General features: G+C 47.5%; 1 protein-coding gene across 3 annotated transcripts; it reads right to left on the bottom strand.

The window, feature by feature from the left end:
- Positions 1-1,789: 1,789 nt before the first annotated feature.
- LOC130344854 (keratin, type II cytoskeletal cochleal-like) lies at positions 1,790-23,698 on the bottom strand. Of its 3 annotated transcripts, XM_056554472.1 has the most exons (10): positions 10,214-11,059; positions 7,961-9,106; positions 6,360-6,568; positions 6,219-6,279; positions 4,038-4,133; positions 3,194-3,358; positions 2,968-3,093; positions 2,516-2,736; positions 2,203-2,237; positions 1,790-2,112 (listed from the first exon to the last, which is right to left on the bottom strand). In XM_056554472.1, exons 2-10 carry the CDS (start codon positions 8,405-8,407, stop codon positions 1,823-1,825), a joined length of 1,650 nt encoding a protein of 549 aa, XP_056410447.1. In that variant the 5' UTR covers positions 8,408-9,106; positions 10,214-11,059; the 3' UTR covers positions 1,790-1,822. The 3 variants fall into 3 exon arrangements, with proteins under 3 accessions (XP_056410447.1, XP_056410449.1, XP_056410448.1); XM_056554474.1 differs by lacking the exons at positions 7,961-9,106; positions 10,214-11,059 and adding an exon at positions 23,639-23,698; XM_056554473.1 differs by lacking the exons at positions 7,961-9,106; positions 10,214-11,059 and adding an exon at positions 17,488-17,618.
- Positions 23,699-23,929: the final 231 nt, after the last annotated feature.

The raw sequence follows: 23,929 nt of genomic DNA, 5'->3' as shown, positions 1-23,929 counted from the left end.
GAAGTGTGGGTTAAACATGGCTTCTCCTTTACACAAAGTAAATCCTGCCTGTCCAGTGCTAACTTCACAGAAATCTTCCCTCTATACATGTGGCTTACTACTAGCCGCCTAACAGTGTGTTACTCAGGTAAGGCACTACCGTCATGAAAGAAATAGACACAATAAGTCAGTACAGATGGAGTCACCACAGGTAGAGCAATAGGAACAGCACGAGGGAGGCAAGAACATTTAACCGGTTCACTGCCTGTACTACTAAGTGACTAAAGCATAAGCTGCACCTCCCCCTCCATGGGGAAGTATAACTCCCAGCCTGCCCTGCAGCAATAGTCCTTCAGGACCTGCTGGGCATTGTAGTTTTCACCACAGGTTACACAAGTATATGGCCTTCTTAGACTTTGTTCACATCATGATACATGACACTAAACCCAGTGCAGATCCATTGGCTTCTATTGGCTCCGTCCTGGTGGCCACGTGATCCCTAAGGTCCCACTTACCAACCAACAATCCCAAGTTATTCTTATTGTCCTTATCCAGTATAAAAAGGAGGACGCTTCACCTGGAAGTTTCCTGATTTTCATCTTCCTAGTTTTGGGGGGATTTTGATCTTCCTAGTTTTGGGGGGATTTTGATTTCACATTTGGGGGGATTTTGATCTTCTCACTTGTGGGGTGATTTTTGAATCCATGTCTTAGATGCGGCTGATTCTTGCCCAGTTAGAGGCTTTTCTCTGTCCTCTAGGCCTCCATTGATTTTTATTTCCCATCCTATAAATCTCCTGTAAAAATATTTGTTGCATTTTTGTAGCTTGTTATTTATTTCTTGTAATAGGATTGTTATAGGGCACATTGATTGAAGGGGTCAGAGACCATGAGAACGTTCACCTTTATAAGATGGAGGAGAGACTGTGAGCTCTGAGGGGCGGTGATTGGGGCCCGATAATACCAGGAGACATAAGAGTCAGCGGCTGATGGCCTTCTAGGGGAGGCTGTATCAAGGAGAGACAATTCTTTAGCATTTAGATAAGGACTGTGAAATGGGGCTAGAGCCCAACAAGAGGACTGCGGTCCAGTTCCTGTCTAGTATGTTCTCATCCAGATGGGCAAAAACTTTAGGGGCACCAGCTGTCTGAGGTGGATTCCCAGCCAATCCCATACACTACATGGTGGGGAATTGGTGGAGTCTCCTGAGGATTAGAAGATGGCCCTTTATCCTGCTGGGATAGCTTGTGGGGGGATAGTGGGGGAGACATTATGAGGAACTATGTGGTTAATGCTCCCATGACTTTGGGCTCCCTTGCAGAAGACTCTGGACATAGTGGCCACTAATACAAGAGCAGAAAGGAGGGTGCAACAGAAAGGCCTCAGATACGGCAATGAGAGACAAGTGGAGTGTCTGGTCACTCAGGGTTGTGCCCAGCTGGGTGTGGTGACCTATATCAATTTAAGGCTATCCCAACACCGGCCTAGTTTGTTGGAACTGGGCTCCAGTTTTCTCCTTCCTTCTGAGCAGACATATCTAATCTCTAAGAAAGTAAAGTAATCGGCAAATTATTGGGGTCTCTGCCTGTGCCTGATCTGTATGGGGGGAATCTCCAGGGAGTTGGTGCCCAGTCTGGATTATTATGTGATTATTAATATTATCTTTGTACATAATACACATGTGTTCATACAGAGACCCCTATGGGAATTTCCTATCTTACACAGTGATGATACATCGATAACTTTAAGATCAACACAGTCACCCACTCCCAGTCTTTACCACGAATCCAGTAGACACCATTCAGATATGCTCTTTTATTCAATCATTTAGAGACAATGTAGAATTACATTTTTCTGGAAGATGTGGTGGAGGTTCTAGTTGTGGTCACAGTTGAGCTGCTTCCAGAGGTGAATCCTGACCCGGAGCCGTAACTTCTAGTGCCGGTGGAAGAACTGGCTCCACCACTGAAGCGGCCGCCGCTCATTCCTCCACTGACACTGCCGGAGCTCATTCCTCCGCCAGAGGTCATCCCCCCGCTGACACCACCAGAGCTCATCCCTCCGCTGACACCACCAGAGCTGGTTCCTCCATGCAGGCCGCCGGCAGAGCTTGACCCGGTGGATGTGACAACAGCTGTATCAAGAAAAGGCAGAGGTTTTACACAATATACATGGAATGGCAAAAAAGATATGATAGGCATTGGGCGGCCATGATGATACTCACAAATCTGAACAGGGCCAGCACACTCTCCAGAGATCCTGCCAAAGAAACAAGTGTGTTTAATGACCTCCACATCTGACCCCATGACCATAATAAAACCTTTCCATTAAATAACTTTCTAATGTTGCCCTTTAAGCTACAACAAGTTTCCAAGAGAGGTTAAAGAATGAGGAGATACATTTTGATTGGTGTGGTGTATGAAAGTAATAGTTGCCCTCCAGTAATGTTAGGACTATGTGATTCTGAAGATGTCTCCTGATGATCGATGGACAACTACAGTAAGTGTAACCGGAGCTTTGTTCTATTATCTGCTCACCAGTTCTCTTCTCCCTCCAGCAGTTTGCGGTAGGTGGCAATCTCCAGGTCCAGGGCCAGTTTAACGTTCATCAGCTCTTGGTATTCTCTCAGTTGGCGAGCCATGTCCTGTTTGGCCTTCTGTAGAGCGTCCTCAAGACTGGCCAGCTTCTCTTTGGCATCCTTGACAGCCAGCTCCCCGCGTTCCTCAGCCTCGGCTATGGCGGCCTCTAGTTTGGCTTTCTTAAAACATGAATGAGAGAGTTATTGTAAAATGGTCACATCGCTTTCTAGAACAATTTTGTGCCATTATTATTATTCCAGTGCAGTATTTTCTGTAACATTTATACTCAGTCGTGACCAAATTCCTCAATCATCCAGATATCCATTACCGAATGTAATAATATGCTGTAGACCTGAATGCAGCTCCATGTAAGTTTTTGTTGGTGTGTGGGCGGGGTCAAATTCAGTTACCTGAGCTTTGGCGTTTTCGATCTCTCCTCTGAGCCTGTTAATAAGTCTATTGAGATCTGCGATTTCATTTTTGATGTTCCTGAGATCATCGCCATGCTTCCCTGCCGCGTTCTGCAGCTCTTCATACTGGGGAAGAAAAGAAAGATGTCTATTATAGTCAGTGGATGGGCTCCCGTTTGGTGTGTTGTTCATCCCATAGATGGACGTTTCTTCCGCCCGCTCTTACCTTGGATTGATACCAGGACTCGGCCTCAGCGCGGCTGTTCTTGGCAATCTCTTCATATTGGGCCTTGACATCAGAAATGATGCATTCCATATCTAGGTCTCGGCTGTTGTCCATGGACACAATAACTGAGGTGTTAGAGATCTGAGTTTCAAGTTGACATATTTCCTATAGAATTTTGGAGAAAAACAAAGAAACATTTAAAACTGCAACAATATACAGTGAAAACTTTTTAGCTACGACTTGAAATCTTGTCTTCTCCAGGGGTGATCTAAGAAGATGGATGATGGACCTGACAGGAACCTGCTCTAGATAAAGGTCTGTTGGTCACTACAAGGTGGCGTTCCAAGGGGTCCTACTGTACATAGCTCTGACCAACCACACAAAATTGTAGTGAAAAATTGTCTAAAGGGATGGGCCTTCCTATGACGAGAGCCAATAGGGTAAAATCCAACAAGTGATAATGTCCGAGGATGAGGGAATCCTAGTAAACTACAAGGTGGATCTATGGAGACTAATGCAGCTTCAGCTCCCTCAGAGGTGACCGACTGTGCGTCATTTGCCAGAAAAGTTCTTTATATGGTTAGGCTCGATTTATGTTATAGGACTTTATTAGAACAAGGCATTTCAAGATCTCTGGGATCCATCTGAGGAGGAGATCAGATATTCTAGGGCAGGGCCTCCATATACTCTAGGGCAGGACCTCTATATACAACAGATTTCCTTCTGCAGATCCCAATCTCATAGGAGGCTTCAGAATAAAACCTATTGAGCTGTGTCCCATTTTGGGTCCCATAGGATTTGGTATGTGGGGTCTCCACGATGGAGCGCACAGGTCACAACTTACCATCTCATAAATGGCTCTGGTGAAGTTGATCTCGTCGGTCAGGGAATCAACCTTTGACTGGAGATCGGTCTTGCTCATAAATGCGGCGTCAACATCCTGGAAACATGTAGAATCAGATAAGAAATAAATGACACAACAACATAACCCTCACTATCTCCTCTCCGGCGCATGATGGGAGTAATGATCAATGACACAACATAACCCTCACTATCTCCTCTCTGGGGGATGATGGGAGTAATGATAACTGACACAACATAACCCTCACTATCTCCTCTCCAGCGGATGATGGGAGTAATGATCAATGACACAACATAACCCTCACTATCTCCTCTCCGGCGCATGATGGGAGTAATGATCAATGACACAACATAACCCTCACTATCTCCTCTCTGGGGGATGATGGGAGTAATGATCAATGACACAACATAACCCTCACTATCTCCTCTCTGGGGGATGATGGGAGTAATGATCAATGACACAACATAACCCTCACTATCTCCTCTCCGGCGGATGATGGGAGGAATGATCAATGACACAACATAACCCTCACTATCTCCTCTCTGGGGGATGATGGGAGTAATGATAACTGACACAACATAACCCTCACTATCTCCTCTCCAGCGGATGATGGGAGTAATGATCAATGACACAACATAACCATCACTATCTCCTCTCCGGCGGATGATGGGAGTAATGATAACTGACACAACATAACCCTCACTATCTCCTCTCTGGGGGATGATGGGAGTAATGATCAATGACACAACATAACCCTCACTATCTCCTCTCTGGGGGATGATGGGAGTAATGATAACTGACACAACATAACCCTCACTATCTCCTCTCTGGCAGATGTTGGGAGTAATGATCAATGACACAACATAACCATCACTATCTCCTCTCCAGGGGATGATGGGAGTAATGATCAATGACACAACATAACCATCACTATCTCCTCTCCGGGGGATGATGGGAGTAATGATCAATGACACAACATAACCCTCACTATCTCCTCTCCAGGGGATGATGGGAGTAATGATAACTGACACAACATAACCCTCACTATCTCCTCTCTGGGGGATGATGGGAGTAATGATAACTGACACAACATAACCCTCACTATCTCCTCTCCAGCGGATGATGGGAGTAATGATCAATGACACAACATAACCATCACTATCTCCTCTCTGGCAGATGTTGGGAGTAATGATAACTGACACAACATAACCATCACTATCTCCTCTCTGGCAGATGTTGGGAGTAATGATCAATGACACAACATAACCATCACTATCTCCTCTCCAGGGGATGATGGGAGTAATGATCAATGACACAACATAACCATCACTATCTCCTCTCCAGGGGATGATGGGAGTAATGATCAATGAGACAACATAACCATCACTATCTCCTCTCCAGGGGATGATGGGAGTAATGATAACTGACACAACATAACCCTCACTATCTCCTCTCTGGGAGATGATGGGAGTAATGATAACTGACACAACATAACCCTCACTATCTCCTCTCCAGGGGATGATGGGAGTAATGATCAATGACACAACATAACCATCACTATCTCCTCTCCGGCGGATGATGGGAGTAATGATCAATGACACAACATAACCCTCACTATCTCCTCTCTGGGGGATGATGGGAGTAATGATAACTGACACAACATAACTCTCACTATCTCCTCTCTGGCAGATGTTGGGAGTAATGATCAATGACACAACATAACCATCACTATCTCCTCTCCAGGGGATGATGGGAGTAATGATCAATGACACAACATAACCATTACTATCTCCTCTCCGGGGGATGATGGGAGTAATGATCAATGACACAACATAACCCTCACTATCTCCTCTCCAGGGGATGATGGGAGTAATGATCAATGAAACAACATAACCATCACTATCTCCTCTCCGGGGGATGATGGGAGTAATGATCAATGACACAACATAACCCTCACTATCTCCTCTCTGGGGGATGATGGGAGTAATGATCAATGACACAACATAAACCTCACTATCTCCTCTCCAGGGGATGATGGGAGTAATGATCAATGACACAACATAACCCTCACTATCTCCTCTCTGGGGGATGATGGGAGTAATGATCAATGACACAACATAACCCTCACTATCTCCTCTCTGGGGGATGATGGGAGTCTCTTACCCTTTTCAGTACTACAAATTGGTTTTCTGCTTCGGTACGCTTGTTCAGTTCATCTTCATATCTGTGGAAGAAGTTGTGTCACATGACTGGGGATCGGAGTTTCGGGAGGTTTATTGTGTTATCTTAACACTCAGTCTTTACCTTCTCTTGAAGTCTTCAACTAATTCTTCCAGGGTCCTTTTCTCTCCTTCCAGACGAGACTTCTCACATACGAAGGAGTCGAGCTGCCTGCGGAGGTTGGTGATGTAGGCCTCAAATAGTGGCTCGATGTGGCTCTCCGCAGTTTTTTGCTCTTGCAGAAAAGCCCATTTGGTCTCCAGCATCTTATTTTGTTGCTCTAAAAATCTCACCTATAAAATTCAATGTACAGATGGGCATTATATCTGAGGAGGAAACACAACATTGGCACATTATTAAAGAGGATTGAACGGAAGGAATGGTGGTCATGGTGCTGGTGTTAGGACAGATTTCCATATTACAGACCAAGACACTCGTAAGAAGAGCAACATAAATTCTGTATGGAAGAACAAGAAGACCTGGGCTACAATGGAGGATTGTGCTGACCAAGTGGACAATGGAGGATTGTCCTGACCAAGTGGACAATGGAGGATTGTGCTGACCAAGTGGACAATGGAGGATTGTGCTGACCAAGTGGACAATGGAGGATTGTGCTGACCAAGTGGACAATGGAGGATTGTGCTGACCAAGTGGACAATGGAGGATTGTGCTGACCAAGTGGACAATGGAGGATTGTGCTGACCAAGTGGACAATGGAGGATTGTGCTGACCAAGTGGACAATGGAGGATTGTGCTGACCAAGTGGACAATGGAGGATTGTGCTGACCAAGTGGACAATGGAGGATTGTGCTGACCAAGTGGACAATGGAGGATTGTGCTGACCAAGTGGACAATGGAAGATTGTGCTGACCAAGTGGACAATGGAGGATTGTGTTGACCAAGTGGACAATGGAAGATTGTCCTGACCAAGTGGACAATGGAGGATTGTGCTGACCAAGTGGACAATGGAGGATTGTGCTGACCAAGTGGACAATGGAAGATTGTGCTGACCAAGTGGACAATGGAAGATTGTGCTGACCAAGTGGACAATGGAGGATTGTGCTGACCAAGTGGACAATGGAGGATTGTGCTGACCAAGTGGACAATGGAGGATTGTGCTGACCAAGTGGACAATGGAGGATTGTGCTGACCAAGTGGACAATGGAGGATTGTGCTGACCAAGTGGACAATGGAGGATTGTGCTGACCAAGTGGACAATGGAGGATTGTGCTGACCAAGTGGACAATGGAGGATTGTGCTGACCAAGTGGACAATGGAGGATTGTGCTGACCAAGTGGACAATGGAGGATTGTGCTGACCAAGTGGACAATGGAGGATTGTGCTGACCAAGTGGACAATGGAGGATTGTGCTGACCAAGTGGACAATGGAGGATTGTGCTGACCAAGTGGACAATGGAGGATTGTGCTGACCAAGTGGACAATGGAGGATTGTGCTGACCAAGTGGACAATGGAGGATTGTGCTGACCAAGTGGACATTCTAGAGAAGAATTCTACAATATAGGAGCAGCTACAGGAAATGGTAAAACAGGTGTCTCCCGTGTGTACGTGTCACATGGTACATATAGTGAATGGTAAGACAGGTAAGTGTCTCCCATGTGTATGTGTCACATGGTACATACAGTAAATGGTAAGATAGGTGTCTTTCGTGTCACATGGCACATACCTTGTCAATGAAGGAAGCGAACTTGTTGTTCAGGGTCTTAATCTGTTCCTTCTCTTCCGCTCGCACTTTCTGGATGTTTGGATCGATCTCCAGGTTCAGGGGGGTCAAGAGACTCTGGTTGATGGTTACATTTGTGATGTTCCCAAGTCCCCCAGAAGGAAAGCCTGCACATGAAATTCCGGCACCACCGAGCCCGGACCGATACCCGCCACCCATCCCACCACCATATCCCCCCATCCCACCACCATATCCACCCATCCCAGTATTACAGCTGGCTACAGAGATGTTCCTGCTTCCTCCAGCGTTGTAGGCGCTCCTGCTGTAGTGGGACTGCATCCTGGAGCCGCTGTGGCTTCTTGCGGAGCTGATGGCGCTCCGTCCCCCGCTCCTCGGCAGAGAAGAAGAGCTGAAGTTCTTGTAGCTGCTGCGGCTGGACTGGAGGGCCATGGTTGGAGAGGACAGAGGAGGCTGAGTGCAGTGCAGGCTGGGTGAGTGCTTCTGAAGGGAAGGACACCTCTCTTTTATACACAGTCCATGGGTTTGGCCCCATTCTAGGACACCAGATACCCTATCATTGGATTTTTATTGGTAAAAAGTGCCGGCCTGGCATTTTGCAGTAATCGGCAGAAATGGAAGTAACTCCACACCTTGTAAACTACTAAAACTTTACAGCTGCTTATTGTGCGACTATAAAACACCTGACATAATGATAGGATTGCGCCCGGCGCTCCGTCTTGTGGAGGCGGCTTCAGTCTGTCTCATGCAGCTAGTTGGTATTAACCCTATCTTTACAAGGTTATTCTGGGCCGGCTGTGATGGCGGATGCGTCCATGTGCCGGACCGGTCATCTGAACATTTCTGTATGATTCACAATACCGATGTCCTGGAAAAGAATTTATGAAAACATGCGGCATTTTTATGGTGTTTTTACGGTTTTATTTAATAACGGTGATTGAATGTAAAACATGCGACCGGCAGCGCCCGTTGTTTGTGGAGTTTTTCTTCACTTTTGGTGAATTGTTGGTGTAAATAGGCAAAGGTTCTTCAGGAAGGCAGTCTGCGCTGAATTGGTGCTTTTTCTCCCAGTTGGTTTTTTGTGTTTTTTTATTCAGCTTAGTGTAATGTGTCTTAGGTTTTATGGGTTTTCTTTTATATTTTGTAATCACATGACCAATGACCCCCAAGAGTTGTAACAGGAAGATAAAGGAGAGGAGACATCAGTGTAGTAAACTGCCCCCCATTACCTCACAGCTGTAGTAAACTGCCCCATTACCTCACAGCTGTAGTAAACTGCCCCCCATTACCTCACAGCTGTAGTAAACTGCCCCCCATTACCTCACAGCTGTAGTAAACTGCCCCCCATTACCTCACAGCTGTAGTAAACTGCCCCCCATTACCTCACAGCTGTAGTAAACTGCCCCATTACCTCACAGCTGTAGTAAACTGCCCCATTACCTCACAGCTGTAGTAAACTGCCCCCCATTACCTCACAGCTGTAGTAAACTGCCCCATTACCTCACAGCTGTAGTAAACTGCCCCATTACCTCACAGCTGTAGTAAACTGCCCCATTACCTCACAGCTGTAGTAAACTGCCCCATTACCTCACAGCTGTAGTAAACTGCCCCATTACCTCACAGCTGTAGTAAACTGCCCCATTACCTCACAGCTGTAGTAAACTGCCCCCCATTATCTCACAGCTGTAGTAAACTGCCCCATTACCTCACAGCTGTAGTAAACTGCCCCATTACCTCACAGCTGTAGTAAACTGCCCCATTACCTCACAGCTGTAGTAAACTGCCCTATTACCTCACAGCTGTAGTAAACTGCCCTATTACCTCACAGCTGTAGTAAACTGCCCTATTACCTCACAGCTGTAGTAAACTGCCCTATTACCTCACAGCTGTAGTAAACTGCCCCCCATTACCTCACAGCTGTAGTAAACTGCCCCCATTACCTCACAGCTGTAGTAAACTGCCCCCCATTACCTCACAGCTGTAGTAAACTGCCCCCCATTACCTCACAGCTGTAGTAAACTGCCCCCCATTACCTCACAGCTGTAGTAAACTGCCCCCATTATCTCACAGCTGTAGTAAACTGCCCCATTACCTCACAGCTGTAGTAAACTGCCCCATTACCTCACAGCTGTAGTAAACTGCCCCATTACCTCACAGCTGTAGTAAACTGCCCCATTACCTCACAGCTGTAGTAAACTGCCCCATTACCTCACAGCTGTAGTAAACTGCCCCCATTACCTCACAGCTGTAGTAAACTGCCCCCATTGGCAGTCAGTTCATCCCAGTGCGGTTGCAGGGAGTAGCGGTCGGCATTAAGCCGCTGAGCGGCAGAGACGAGGCAGCGCTCCTTTCACGGTCTTGTCGCTTTCTCAAGCCGGCTGGACGTCATCTTTGAGTGCCGTTATACCTGCCGCTCTCTGTGACGTCAATACACCTGTCGTCCGGAAACACCTAAGTGCACTAAATAACTAAAGATAATAATTAACAGTCCATAAGCACAATGGTGGCCCAATATGGGAGTTCTGCCCCTGTACCTTTCTACCCCATGTGATTGTTACCCAGGAGGTATCAGTGACCATGTGACTTAAGGGTGACCTATGGGACCCCACCAGAGTCTCCCCTATAAAAGCCCTGGGAGGAGTCTCTTCTGTCTCTTTCTGCGGAGTTGCAGTCTAGTCCTAGAGTGTCTGGAGTCCATAGGAGCCTCAAGTCCGTCCAGCAGACACAATTCTACAAGTAATCTACAACCACAGCCTTGTCCGTCACTGTCATCTATTGTCAAGTCACAGTGACCTGCACTAAAATTGGTCAAATCTACTACAAGTCCCAGCAAGCAGTCTCTGAAGTCACTGGTCACCTCCGTGGGCCCTGGCTGAACTGTATAGACTGTTCCATCTGTCACTCCGTAAAGCTACCGCTATCTGTAACTTGGCGTCGGAGTCATTATTGCCCCCGTGTCTAGCCAAGGATCCAGCGTTATACCTTCGGGTGGTATTAAGGATAAATCACGCGCTGGCGTCATGAATACAAGGGGTTAATGCCATCTGCCCCTAGGGTAATTCCATCTGCCCTGCATCACCCCCTCTACCACAACTTTTGGTTTCCCACGAACAGGATACAGGTGTGTGCGCCTTACGCCTAAAGTCCTCCCCCAGTCTGATCTGTGTCCAGTATTGTCAGAGAATCGCATGTCGATGCAAATAAAATTTGCGCTAGAAAGTGTACGCGACTTTGACAGTGAAAAGTGTTTTACCTGAGGCGTTTGTGAAATAGAGGTGAAGAAAAGTTTATTGCCTGAAATTGTGAACAGTGCTGAAGTCGTGAATACTATGTGCAAGATTCATGCCAAAGCAATGTTATGTGTCAAGATGTCTACCGCCATACCTGAAAGGGTTAATCTGTGGGAAGAAAAGTGCACAAAAGGATCCCACCAAAGCCAGTGTCCCGCCCCTGGGTGTGGAAGCCAAATTGCATCTCCTAGCCCTAAGTGGAACTTGAAAGGTCCGCCCCTTGTTGCCGGGGGGGGGGGGGGGGGGGCAGAAGAAGAGGACGCACCGCAAAGTCACTTCCGGTCCCAGGACCTGCTGATGATGAAGTTCCGGTCAGTGGCCATTTTGTTGGAGACCAGTATAAGAAGCAGAGCCAGACCTCTTCAGTCTTGTGGAAGTTCCTGGTGAGGGCAAAATGATGGCGGAGGCACAGCAGCACAAGAGGTTGGAGAGTCCCGAGATGGCGCCGGAGGCCTGGCAAGTTGCTGCAGCCGCAGCGCAGATGTTCCAGGAGTTGGTGGAACATCTGCAAAGATTCTCCATCAGGGCCGAAGACACCCATCTGCTGCCTAAGGATGATGGAGATTGGCCTGCAACTCCAGCGGGCGGAACACCCGCATCGTCGCGAGGATTGTCACCGGTGAGGCTGTCTCCCCACCACCTGACCTGGGATCCTGGACGGAGATCCCTATGGAGGGGTTGGAACTGAGTACCCCGATCGAGGCCGTATTCTCTACCCCTCCATCTTCCCCCAGTCCAGAGCCTGCGCCCCAGGTCCAGCAGCCCCCACTATGTCCAAGGTCACCATCGCTGTCTCGGTGGCTATTTGGTGATGAGCCAGCACTTATCCAATACATGAGGGACCATCTTCTACCCTTGCCAGGGAAGTCCCATCCTCTAGTTCCAGTAGCCCAGGCCGAGAGGGCCAAATGAGAGGCCACAGTGGCCGCCATAGTTGAAGAAATGCGGGCGCAGAGGAGAAAGGAGTATGGCCCTAAAGTAATGCCGTATGAAGTGCGCCAAGCACAGCAACAGGACACTAAGGGCCTGGAGGACTTATATATAAGAAGGCAAGAACATCCTCGGGAGGGAGAGCCACCCCTAGAGCGGCAGAGAGCCACAGTCATCAAGTTTGACAGAGTCAAGGGGTATGGCACATTGATAGACTGCCACCATGGAGGCACTCTTCTGGTTAACAGGAGAGCGGTGAAGAGAGACTACCTCCCTCCACCTCTACACTCCCTAGAGAGCGGGGAGATTGTACAATACACCCCTGTACAGAGCCAGGGAGGGGGATGGGCAGCAGCCGTCACCAGGCCCTAGAATCCTACGCAAATCCCCTTCACCTATTTCCCCTCTGAAGATTGGGAGTCAGATCCATTTGGTCTCCTGCCATCGAGCATCAAAAGAACAAGTCGTCCAAGAAGAATGGTCTTTGGAGTCACCTGTCATGGATCCCAAGTATCTACTCCTGCTGAGGAGGAGGTTTGGCCGCCCAACAAGCACCAACACATGATCCCCCAATGGAGCAAACTGCTGCTGTACAAGTGGTGGTCACCGTGTGCCCGACCATCACTGATCCCAGTTTGTCGCATGTGTCGTGGAATACCCATGTCCGCCCTATGGAGGGGGCACAATCTCGTGGTCCTAGGTACATGTCATAGCCTAGAAAACAAGCTGACCGGCAAGGTTGGAATGGAAAGTAGGCAGAAAATATGATATAATAATAAAATATCATATAACCAGTCCTCAAGGGGGGAGGAACAGGAGAAAAGGGGGCGACAGTTATCAATATACAGTAGTAGTGATAAGAAAAAATGGTAATAAAAAGCCTGAAAGGGTAAAAGAAATGAAATCATCTTATACATTTATTACATTTTAATAATACAATCAATAACGGAGCAGGGCCCGTGCTCAGGTATTAAAAATATAAATATATACAATAAAATGACCTAAAAAATGATACTAAAAATTACCAGCGATCTCCAGAGAATAAATAGTCTATAGCAGCAAAGACCTGACAGATTCCAGAAGTTTCTATGGGCATTGAGGTAGCGTTATAGCAGCACCTTATTGTATGGTCTTGTAGTTAGAGTTAGAGTAATAAACAAATTATTTCAAGATGTCGGTCAAATGGAGCAAATGGTGTTAAATAACTGCAGAATAATTACAAGGAATCGGAAGAAATGTCATTCATCAAAGTGTTGGGAGGAGAAGCTTGGAAGATGCCGGTGATTGTGTCCGCAATGTAACAGGATTGGAATAGACGCCGATACAGATAATGATAGGATTGATCATTTACCTTGTACGCAGCCGAGTGTCCCTGAAAACGGCAGATTCCAGAGAGCAATGGCGGTAAATGTCCGGTGACGGGTCGTCCCTGAAAACGGCAGATTCCAGAGAGCAATGGCGGTAAATGTCCGGTGACGGGTCGTCCCTGAAAACGGCAGATTCCAGAGAGCAATGGTGGTAAATGTCCGGTGATGGGTCGTCCCTGAAAACGGCAGATTCCAGAGAGCAATGGCGGTAAATGTCCGGTGATGGGTCGTCCCTGGCATGTGGATACCTTGATGTGGAAGTGCGCTTCTCCTGCACTCGCTTTTGGTATAACAATAACCGGCTTTTGTGCGGTGAGAAAGAAAAGATCGCTCTGCTTGGCGCTGATCGGCAGCCGGCCTATAGGGGAGTTTCAGCAGAGGTGAGTCGGCGTCCACGTGCAGTGTGAATTGCGCACGATTTACAGTGGTCCTCAAACCGGGGTGCTGCAGCGCTGTCAAGACTGGATCGGCTGGTATAGTGGCTATTAGGCGATGGGATGGATATGGCAGTAGTAAAATACAAAGGGCTAAACGCGTTTCACAACAAGTGTCGCATTCTTCAGTAGCCAAGATATATATATATATATATATATAGGCCGGCTGCCGATCCGTGCCAAGTATCCGCACAAATATCTAAAGCCGGTTATTGTTATACCGAAAGCGAGTGCAGGAGAAGCGCACTTCCACATCAAGGTATCCACATGCCAGGGACGACCCGTCACCGGACATTTACCGCCATTGCTCTCTGGAATCTGCCGTTTTCAGGGACGACCCGTCACCGTACATTTACCGCCATTGCTCTCTGAAATCTGCCGTTTTCAGGGACGACCCATCACCGGACATTTACCGCCATTGCTCTCTGGAATCTGCCGTTTTCAGGGACGACCCGTCACCGGACATTTACCGCCATTGCTCTCTGGAATCTGCCGTTTTCAGGGACACTCGGCTGCGTACAAGGTAAATGATCAATCCTATCATTATCTGTATCGGCGTCTATTCCAATCCTGTTACATTGCGGACACAATCACCGGCATCTTCCAAGCTTCTCCTCCCAACACTTTGATGAATGACATTTCTTCCGATTCCTTGTAATTATTCTGCAGTTATTTAACACCATTTGCTCCATTTGACCGACATCTTGAAATAATTAGTTTATTACTCTAACTCTAACTACAAGACCATACAATAAGGTGCTGCTATAACGCTACCTCAATGCCCATAGAAACTTCTGGAATCTGTCAGGTCTTTGCTGCTATAGACTATTTATTCTCTGGAGATCGCTGGCAATTTTTAGTATAATTTTTTAGGTCATTTTATTGTATATATTTATATTTTTAATACCTGAGCACGGGCCCTGCTCCGTTATTGATTGTATTATTAAAATGTAATAAATGTATAAGATGATTTCATTTCTTTTACCCTTTCAGGCTTTTTATTACCATTTTTTCTTTTTCTTATCACTACTACTGTATATTGATAACTGTCGCCCCCTTTTCTCCTGTTCCTCCCCCCTTGACGACTGGTTATATGATATTTTCTGAGAACTATTTGGTCTTTATGGTTTTCAGACCAGTTAACCTCGGGTTAGAATATTGATTGAGCTGCACTAACTCTATTCTATATCTGGAATGGAAACTTTCCAGGCTGCAGTTTCCATCTGGTAAAATACTTGCTACTTCTTCAGTCAAGAAGAGAATTCAGTGTCGGAATTTCCAGCAGTGCGAACAGGACAGAAACAATAAAGTCAATGGGCAGAGGAGATGAGCCTTCATTTGGAGCGGAGATTTCAAGAGGAATTACTCGAATAAATTCCTTGTGAATTATTGTGTGAACGCTCCCTGTGTTTTATGCGGAAGTGTTGTTGTTGTTACAGCTTATGGAACATTTAAGAAGAGGAGCCTGACGAAACGAGTCATCACATTTGGTGGAGGATGCGGGCAGTGCAGTGAGGTCAGCGTTGGAGTTGCAGCACGCTGTTTGCTAAGAACTGAGCCTGGGATAACCTGTTGGAGTGGTTGCTAGGGGCAACATTCCTGCCGACAAGTGTCGCCAAAATGGAGGCGGTTATAAAAGCACTCAGGATGGAGGCCAACTTGCAATAGCGAGAGACCAACAGGCTCCAGCAGGAGTCCACCAAGCAACAGCCGGAGGCCACCAAGCACCAGCCGGAGGCCACCAAGCACCAGCCGGAGGCCACCAAGCACCAGCCGGAGTCCACCAAGCAACAGCCGGAGTCCACCAAGCAACAGCCGGAGTCCACCAAGCAACAGCCGGAGTCCACCAAGCAACAGCCGGAGTCCACCAAGCAACAGCCGGAGTCCACCAAGCAACGGCAGGAGGCCACCAAGCAACAGCAGGAGTAAACTGCCCCCCATTACCTCACAGCTGTAGTAAACTGCCCCATTACCTCACAGCTGTAGTAAACTGCCCCCATTACCTCACAACTGTAGTAAACTGCCCCCCATTACCTCACAGCTGTAGTAAACTGCCCCCCATTATCTCACAGCTGTAGTAAACTGCCCCATTACCTCACAGCTGTAGTAAACTGCCCCCCATTACCTCCCAGCTGTAGTAAACTGCCCCCATTACCTCACAGCTGTAGTAAACTGCCCCCATTGGCAGTCAGTTCATCCCAGTGCGGTTGCAGGGAGTAGCGGTCGGCATTAAGCCGCTGAACGGCAGAGACAAGGCAGCGCTCCTTTCACGGTCTTGTCGCTATCTCAAGCCGGCTGGACGTCATCTTTGAGTGCCGTTATACCGTCCAAGCACCAGCCGGAGGCCACCAAGCACCAGCCGGAGGCCACCAAGCAACGGCCGGAGGCCACCAAGCAACGGCCGGAGGCCACCAAGCAACGGCCGGAGGCCACCAAGCAACGGCCGGAGGCCACCAAGCACCGGCAGGAGGCCACCAAGCACCGGCAGGAGGCCACCAAGCACCGGCAGGAGGCCACCAAGCACCAGCAGGAGGCCACCAAGCAACAGCAGGAGTCCACCAAGCAACAGCAGGAGTCCACCAAGCAACAGCAGGAGTCCACCAAGCAACAGCAGGAGGCCACCAAGCAACAGCAGGAGTCCACCAAGCAACAGCAGGAGTCCACCAAGCAACAGCAGGAGTCCACCAAGCAACAGCAGGAGTCCACCAAGCAACAGCAGGAGGCCAACAAGCACCAGCAGAAAAAACAGCTACTGCTACAGCAGGTGATGGCGCTTCAAGCCACAGCAACAACCCAGGTCACCCCTGACGCCCGGAAGACTGTTCGGATGGCAATGCCAAAGATGACCCCCGCAGATTATGTTGTGACTTACCTGGCAGTCTTTGAAAGAGTGGCCGTGAGGGAGAGGTTACCCCGGGACCAGTGGGCTGAGGTCTTCGCTCTGGATCCCAGCAGGTGTATTTTGACTTGCCCGATGACCATGCTGCTGATTATGGCTCCGTCAAGGGTGAGATCTTGGCCAGACTGGGGGTCAATGTGTGGGTCCGGGCCCAGTGAGTAAGGCAGTGGGTATATAAGCCGGCTGAGCCTACCCGGCCGCAATATTATGACTTATTGCAGCAGCTGCAGAAGTGGCTGCAGCCGGAGGTCCTGAGTCCCACTGCCATGCTGGACCGTCTCCTTGCCGATATGTTCTGGTAGACCCTGGCTGAACTGTATAGACTGTTCCATCTGTCACTCTACCGTAAAGCTACCGTTATCCGTAACTTGGTGTCGGAGTCATTATTGCCCGTGTCTAGCCCAGGATCCAGCGTTAAACCTTCGGGTGGTATTGAGGATAAACCACGCGCTGGCGTCACGATTACAAGGGGTTAATGCCATCTGCCCCTAGGGTAATTCCATCTGCCCTGCATCACCCCCTCTACCTCAGTGTTACTTTTATCATTACAGTCATTTCTTGTACTCAGGACCTAGCGGAGATTTATACAAACCTGTGTAGAGAAGGGGCGGAGCATTTGGCCGTAGCAACCAATCGGATCGCTAATTTCATTTTTCACAGGTCCCTTTATAAATAAAAGCAGAGATCTGATTGGTTGCTGTGGGCAACTTTCCCTCTGGACGGGTTTGATAAATTTCCCCCATGTGAACTTTGTCATCAGGGCCCTTGGTTCTTTGGCTCCGCCCCTGGCCACGCCCCCTAGATCTATTCACCTGATTTAGGCCACAGGTAGGTAGAAGAATTTAATATGCCGAACTTAGAGAGGGACTGCACCACAGAGACAGCACCTGTTATAGAGAGAGACTGCACCACAGAGACAGCACCTGTCATAGAGAGAGACTGCACCACAGAGACAGCACCTGTCATAGAGAGAGACTGCACCACAGAGACAGCACCTGTTATAGAGAGAGACTGCACCACAGAGACAGCACCTGTTATAGAGAGAGACTGCACCACAGAGACAGCACCTGTTATAGAGACTGCACCACAGAGACAGCATCTGTTAGAGAGAGACTGCACCACAGAGACAGCACCTGTTATAGAGAGAGACTGCACCACAGAGACAGCACCTGTTATAGAGAGAGACTGCACCACAGAGACAGCACCTGTTATAGAGAGAGACTGCACCACAGAGACAGCACCTGTTATAGAGAGACTGCACCACAGAGACAGCGCCTGTTATAGAGAGAGACTGCACCACAGAGACAGCACCTGTTATAGAGAGAGACTGCACCACAGACACAGCACCTGTTATAGAGAGAGACTGCACCACAGAGACAGCACCTGTTATAGAGAGACTGCACCACAGAGACAGCACTTGTTATAGAGAGACACTGCACCACAGAGACAGCACTTGTTATAGAGAGAGACTGCACCACAGAGACAGCACCTGTTATAGAGAGAGACAGCACTTGTTATAGAGAGACTGCACCACAGAGACAGCGCCTGTTATAGAGAGAGACTGCACCACAGAGACAGCACCTGTTATAGAGAGACTGCACCACAGAGACAGTACCTGTTATAGAGAGAGACTGCACCACAGAGACAGCACCTGTTATAGAGAGAGACAGCACTTGTTATAGAGAGACTGCACCACAGAGACAGCGCCTGTTATAGAGAGAGACTGCACCACAGAGACAGCACCTGTTATAGAGAGACTGCACCACAGAGACAGTACCTGTTATAGAGAGAGACTGCACCACAGAGACAGCGCCTGTTATAGAGAGAGACTGCACCACAGAGACAGCACCTGTTATAGAGAGAGACTGCACCACAGAGACAGCACCTGTTATAGAGAGGGACTGCACCACAGAGACAGCACCTGTTATAGAGAGAGACTGCACCACAGAGACAGCACCTGTCATAGAGAGAGACTGCACCACAGAGACAGCACCTGTCATAGAGAGAGACTGCACCACAGAGACAGCACCTGTTATAGAGAGGGACTGCACCACAGAGACAGCACCTGTTATAGAGAGAGACTGCACCACAGAGACAGCACCTGTTATAGAGAGAGACTGCACCACAGAGACAGCACCTGTTATAGAGAGAGACTGCACCACAGAGACAGCACCTGTTATAGAGAGGGACTGCACCACAGAGACAGCACCTGTCATAGAGAGAGACTGCACCACAGAGACACCACCTGTTATAGAGAGAGACTGCACCACAGAGACAGCACTTGTTATAGAGAGGGACTGCACCACAGAGACAGCACCTGTTATAGAGAGAGACAGCGCCTGTTATAGAGAGGGACTGCACCACAGAGACAGCACCTGTTATAGAGAGAGACTGCACCACAGAGACAGCACCTGTTATAGAGAGAGACTGCACCACAGAGACAGCGCCTGTTATAGAGAGGGACTGCACCACAGAGACAGCACCTGTTATAGAGAGAGACTGCACCACAGAGACAGCGCCTGTTATAGAGAGACTGCACCACAGAGACAGCGCCTGTTATAGAGAGGGACTGCACCACAGAGACAGCACCTGTTATAGAGAGAGACTGCACCACAGAGACAGCACCTGTTATAGAGAGAGACTGCACCACAGAGACACCACCTGTTATAGAGAGAGACTGCACCACAGAGACACCACCTGTTATAGAGAGAGACTGCACCACAGAGACAGCACTTGTTATAGAGAGGGACTGCACCACAGAGACAGCACCTGTTATAGAGAGAGACTGCACCACAGAGACAGCGCCTGTTATAGAGAGGGACTGCACCACAGAGACAGCACCTGTTATAGAGAGAGACTGCACCACAGAGAAAGCACCTGTTATAGAGAGAGACTGCACCACAGAGACAGCGCCTGTTATAGAGAGACTGCACCACAGAGACAGCGCCTGTTATAGAGAGAGACTGCACCACAGAGACAGCACCTGTTATAGAGAGAGACTGCACCACAGAGACAGCACCTGTTATAGAGAGAGACTGCACCACAGAGACAGCACCTGTTATAGAGAGAGACTGCACCACAGAGACAGCACCTGTTATAGAGAGAGACTGCACCACAGAGACAGCACCTGTTATAGAGAGAGACTGCACCACAGAGACAGCACCTGTTATAGAGAGAGACTGCACCACAGAGACAGCACTTGTTATAGAGAGACTGCACCACAGAGACAGCACCTGTTATAGAGAGAGACTGCACCACAGAGACAGCATCTGTTATAGAGAGAGACTGCACCACAGAGACAGCACCTGTTATAGAGAGGGACTGCACCACAGAGACAGCACCTGTTATAGAGAGAGACTGCACCACAGAGACAGCGCCTGTTATAGAGAGACTGCACCACAGAGACAGCGCCTGTTATAGAGAGAGACTGCACCACAGAGACAGCACCTGTTATAGAGAGAGACTGCACCACAGAGACAGCACCTGTTATAGAGAGGGACTGCACCACAGAGACAGCACCTGTTATAGAGAGGGACTGCACCACAGAGACAGCGCCTGTTATAGAGAGAGACTGCACCACAGAGACAGCGCCTGTTATAGAGAGACTGCACCACAGAGACAGCGCCTGTTATAGAGAGAGACTGCACCACAGAGACAGCATCCGTTATAGAGAGACTGCACCACAGAGACAGCACCCGTTATAGAGAGAGACTGCACCACAGAGACAGCATCTGTTATAGAGAGACTGCACCACAGAGACAGAACCTGTTATAGAGAGAGACTGCACCACAGAGACAGCACCTGTTATAGAGAGAGACTGCACCACAGAGACAGCATCTGTTATAGAGAGAGACTGCACCACAGAGACAGCACTTGTTATAGAGAGAGACTGCACCACAGAGACACCATCTGTTATAGAGAGACTGCACCACAGAGACAGCACCTGTTATAGAGAGGGACTGCACCACAGAGACAGCATCTGTTATAGAGAGAGAGACTGCACCACAGAGACAGCATCTGTTATAGAGAGAGAGACTGCACCACAGAGACAGCATCTGTTATAGAGAGAGACTGCACCACAGAGACAGCACCTACAGTGGGGGATGAAAAGTTTGGGCCCCCAGGTATAAATGTGTATTAATGTGCATAAAGAAGCCAAAGAAAGATGGAAAAATCTCCAAAAGGCATCAAATTACAGATTAGACATTCTTATAATATGTCACCAAAAGTTACATTTTATTTCCATCATTTACACTTTCATAATAACAGAAAACAAAAAAATGGCGTCTGCAAAAGTTTGGGCACCCTGCAGAATTTATAGCATGCACTGCCCCCTTTATAAAGCTGAGACCTGCCAGTGTCATGGATTGTTCTCTATCATCTGGGAAGACCACGTGATGTCATCTCATAAATGCCCAGACTCATCTGACCTTGCCCCAACAATCAGCACCACGGGTCCTTCTAAGCAGTTGTCCAGAAACTGAAGATAGTTGATGCTCACAAAGCTGGAGAAGGCTATAAGAAGATAGCAAAACGTTTTCAGATGTCAATATCCTCTGTTCGGAATGTAAATAAGAAATGGCAGTCATCAGGAACAGTGGAAGTTAAAGCAAGATCGGGAAGACCAAGAAAAATATCAGACAGAACAGCTCGCAGGATTGTGAGGAAAAACAATTCCAAACCCACGTTTGGCTGCACAATCCCTCCAGAAAGATCTGTCAGACACTGGAGTTGTGGTTCACTATTCCACTATAAAGAGATACTTGTACAAATATGGTCTTCATGGAAGAGTCATCAGAAGAAAACCTCTTCTACGTCCTCACCACAAAAATCAGCGTTTGAACTTTGCAAATGAACATATAGACAAGCCTGATGCATTTTGGAAACAAGTTCTGTGGACCGATGAGGTTAAAATTGAACTTTTTGTCCGGAATGAGCAAAGGTACGTTTGGAGAAGAAGGGGAACAGAATTTAATGAAAAGAACCTCTGTCCAACTGTTAAGCATGGGGGTGGATCAATCATGCTTTGGGGTTGTATTGCAGCCAGTGGCACAGGGAACATCTCACGAGTAGAAGGAAAAATGGATTCAATAAGATTACAGCAAATTTAGGATGCTAACTTGATGCCATCTGTGAAAAAGCTGAAGTTAAAGAGAGGATGGCTTCTACACATGGATAATGATCCTAAACCCACCTCGAAATCCACGGGGGATTACATCAAGAGGCGTAAACTGAAGGTTCTGCCATGGCCTTCCCAATCTCCTGACCTCAACATCATTGAAAATCTATGGATAGACCTTAAAAGAGCAGTGCGTGACAGACAGCCCAGAAATCTCAAAGAACTGGAAGACTTTTGTAAGGAAGAATGGGCAAAGATACCTCAAACAAGAACTGAAAGACTCTTGGCTGCTACAAAAAGCGTTTACAAGCTGTGATACTTACCAAAGGGGGCCGTACAAGATATTAACTCTGCAGGGGGCACAAACTTTTGCAGATGCCATTTTTTTGTTTTCTGTTATTATGAAAGTGTAAATGATGGAAATAAAATGTAATTTTTGGTGACATATTATAAGAAGGTCTAATCTGTAATTTGATCCTTTTGGAGATTTCCCATCTTTTCTTGGCTTCTTTATGGACATTAATACGAATTTATACCTGGGGGGCCCAAACTTTTCACCCCCACTGTTTAGGTTTGTAAGTGCAACATTGAAAGCTTTAAGATTTTTATAAAGGGAGGAGGGAAAAAAACGAATGTGCAAAAACAAAAAAATAGAGGACGGGTGTGCGGGGGTCATGTAACATTCCATGGCAAATCCCAAAATATGGCCAAATGGGTTAAATGGGCGGCGTCAGATATAAAAACTTTTTGTATGTTGTACATGTTGGCAAAACAATAGTTTTTCGAATATAATTATTTTTTTTTAATTCACATTTTATTAAATCAACTGGTGCCAGAAAGTTAAAGAGATTTATAAATGACTTCTATTAAACAATCTAATCCTTCCAGTACTTATCAGCTGCTGTATAATCCACAGGAAGTTCTTTTTGAATTTCCTTTCTGTCTGACCACAGTGCTCTCTGCTGACACAATCTGTCCATTTTAGGAACTGTCCAGAGCTCCTACTATGGACAGAGGTGTCAGCAGAGAGCACTGTGGTCAGACTGTAAGGAAAATCAAAAAGAAACTTCCCGTGGAGCATATAGCAGCTGATAAGTACTGGAAGGATTAAGATTTTTAAATAAAATTAATTTACAAATCTGTTAAACTTTCTGGCACCAGTTGATTACATTTTTTTTTTCCAGTGGAGTACCCCTTTAAAGAAAACTGCTTTTGAAAATGCCACCACTAGGGGTCCCCATACCTCCTGGGACACTGATGAGTCTCACCGCAGCAGGAGCGTGTCCAAGGGTCATGGACACAAGATGGTTGATGGACAAGGCTGCAGGAGGAACACAGCCGCAGCAACACTGCTGTAACACAGAGCTTTACCAATCATGTGCCTCCAGCTGTTGCAAAACTACAACTCCAAGCATGCCTGGACAGTCAAAGGATATCCGGGCATGCTGGGAGTTGTAGTTTTGCTAAAGCTGTAGACCCAAAGCTGAAGGCAGCAGTGCTGTAAAAAGAGAGTTATCCAAACACTGTACGTCCAACTGTTCTATAACTACAAGTCCCAGCATTACAGGACTGGCCAAGGATGATACACACAAATGTCATAGGAAGATGTAAGTTATACACTCACCATATTGTCTCTGGTGGTAGAGTACAGGCAATCTCCAATAATCATTGTGTGTGTACACCAGTGTTTCCCAATCAGGGTGCCTCCAGGTGTTGCCAAAGGCTGTCCGGGCATGCTGGGAGTTGTAGTTTTGCAACACCTGGAGGCACCCTGGTTGGGAAACACTGGTATACAGCATAAAACCAGGGAGGAAAGGGTTACAGAGCAGAGCTGCCAGGATCGCTCTCCCAGAGCAGTGAGTCAGCAGAGTGAGGGAGGGGAGGAGTTATTTTTTAGGGAACTATAGGTGATAGA

Source organism: Hyla sarda, unplaced genomic scaffold, assembly GCF_029499605.1.
Source record: "Hyla sarda isolate aHylSar1 unplaced genomic scaffold, aHylSar1.hap1 scaffold_737, whole genome shotgun sequence".
NCBI lineage: Eukaryota > Metazoa > Chordata > Amphibia > Anura > Hylidae > Hyla > Hyla sarda.
This window is presented reverse-complemented; position numbering and strand designations above follow the sequence as displayed.

Excerpts from the sequence above, each read along its gene's own strand:
- LOC130344854 (XM_056554472.1), bottom strand. The coding sequence starts at position 8,407 with ATGGCCCTCCAGTCCAGCCGCAGCAGCTACAAGAACTTCAGCTCTTCT. Across the intron at positions 4,134-6,218 it reads AATTTGTAGTACTGAAAAGG|GATGTTGACGCCGCATTTAT; the intron begins GTAAGAGACTCC and ends ACATGTTTCCAG. Across the intron at positions 2,238-2,515 it reads CTGGAGGGAGAAGAGAACTG|GATCTCTGGAGAGTGTGCTG; the intron begins GTGAGCAGATAA and ends TTTCTTTGGCAG.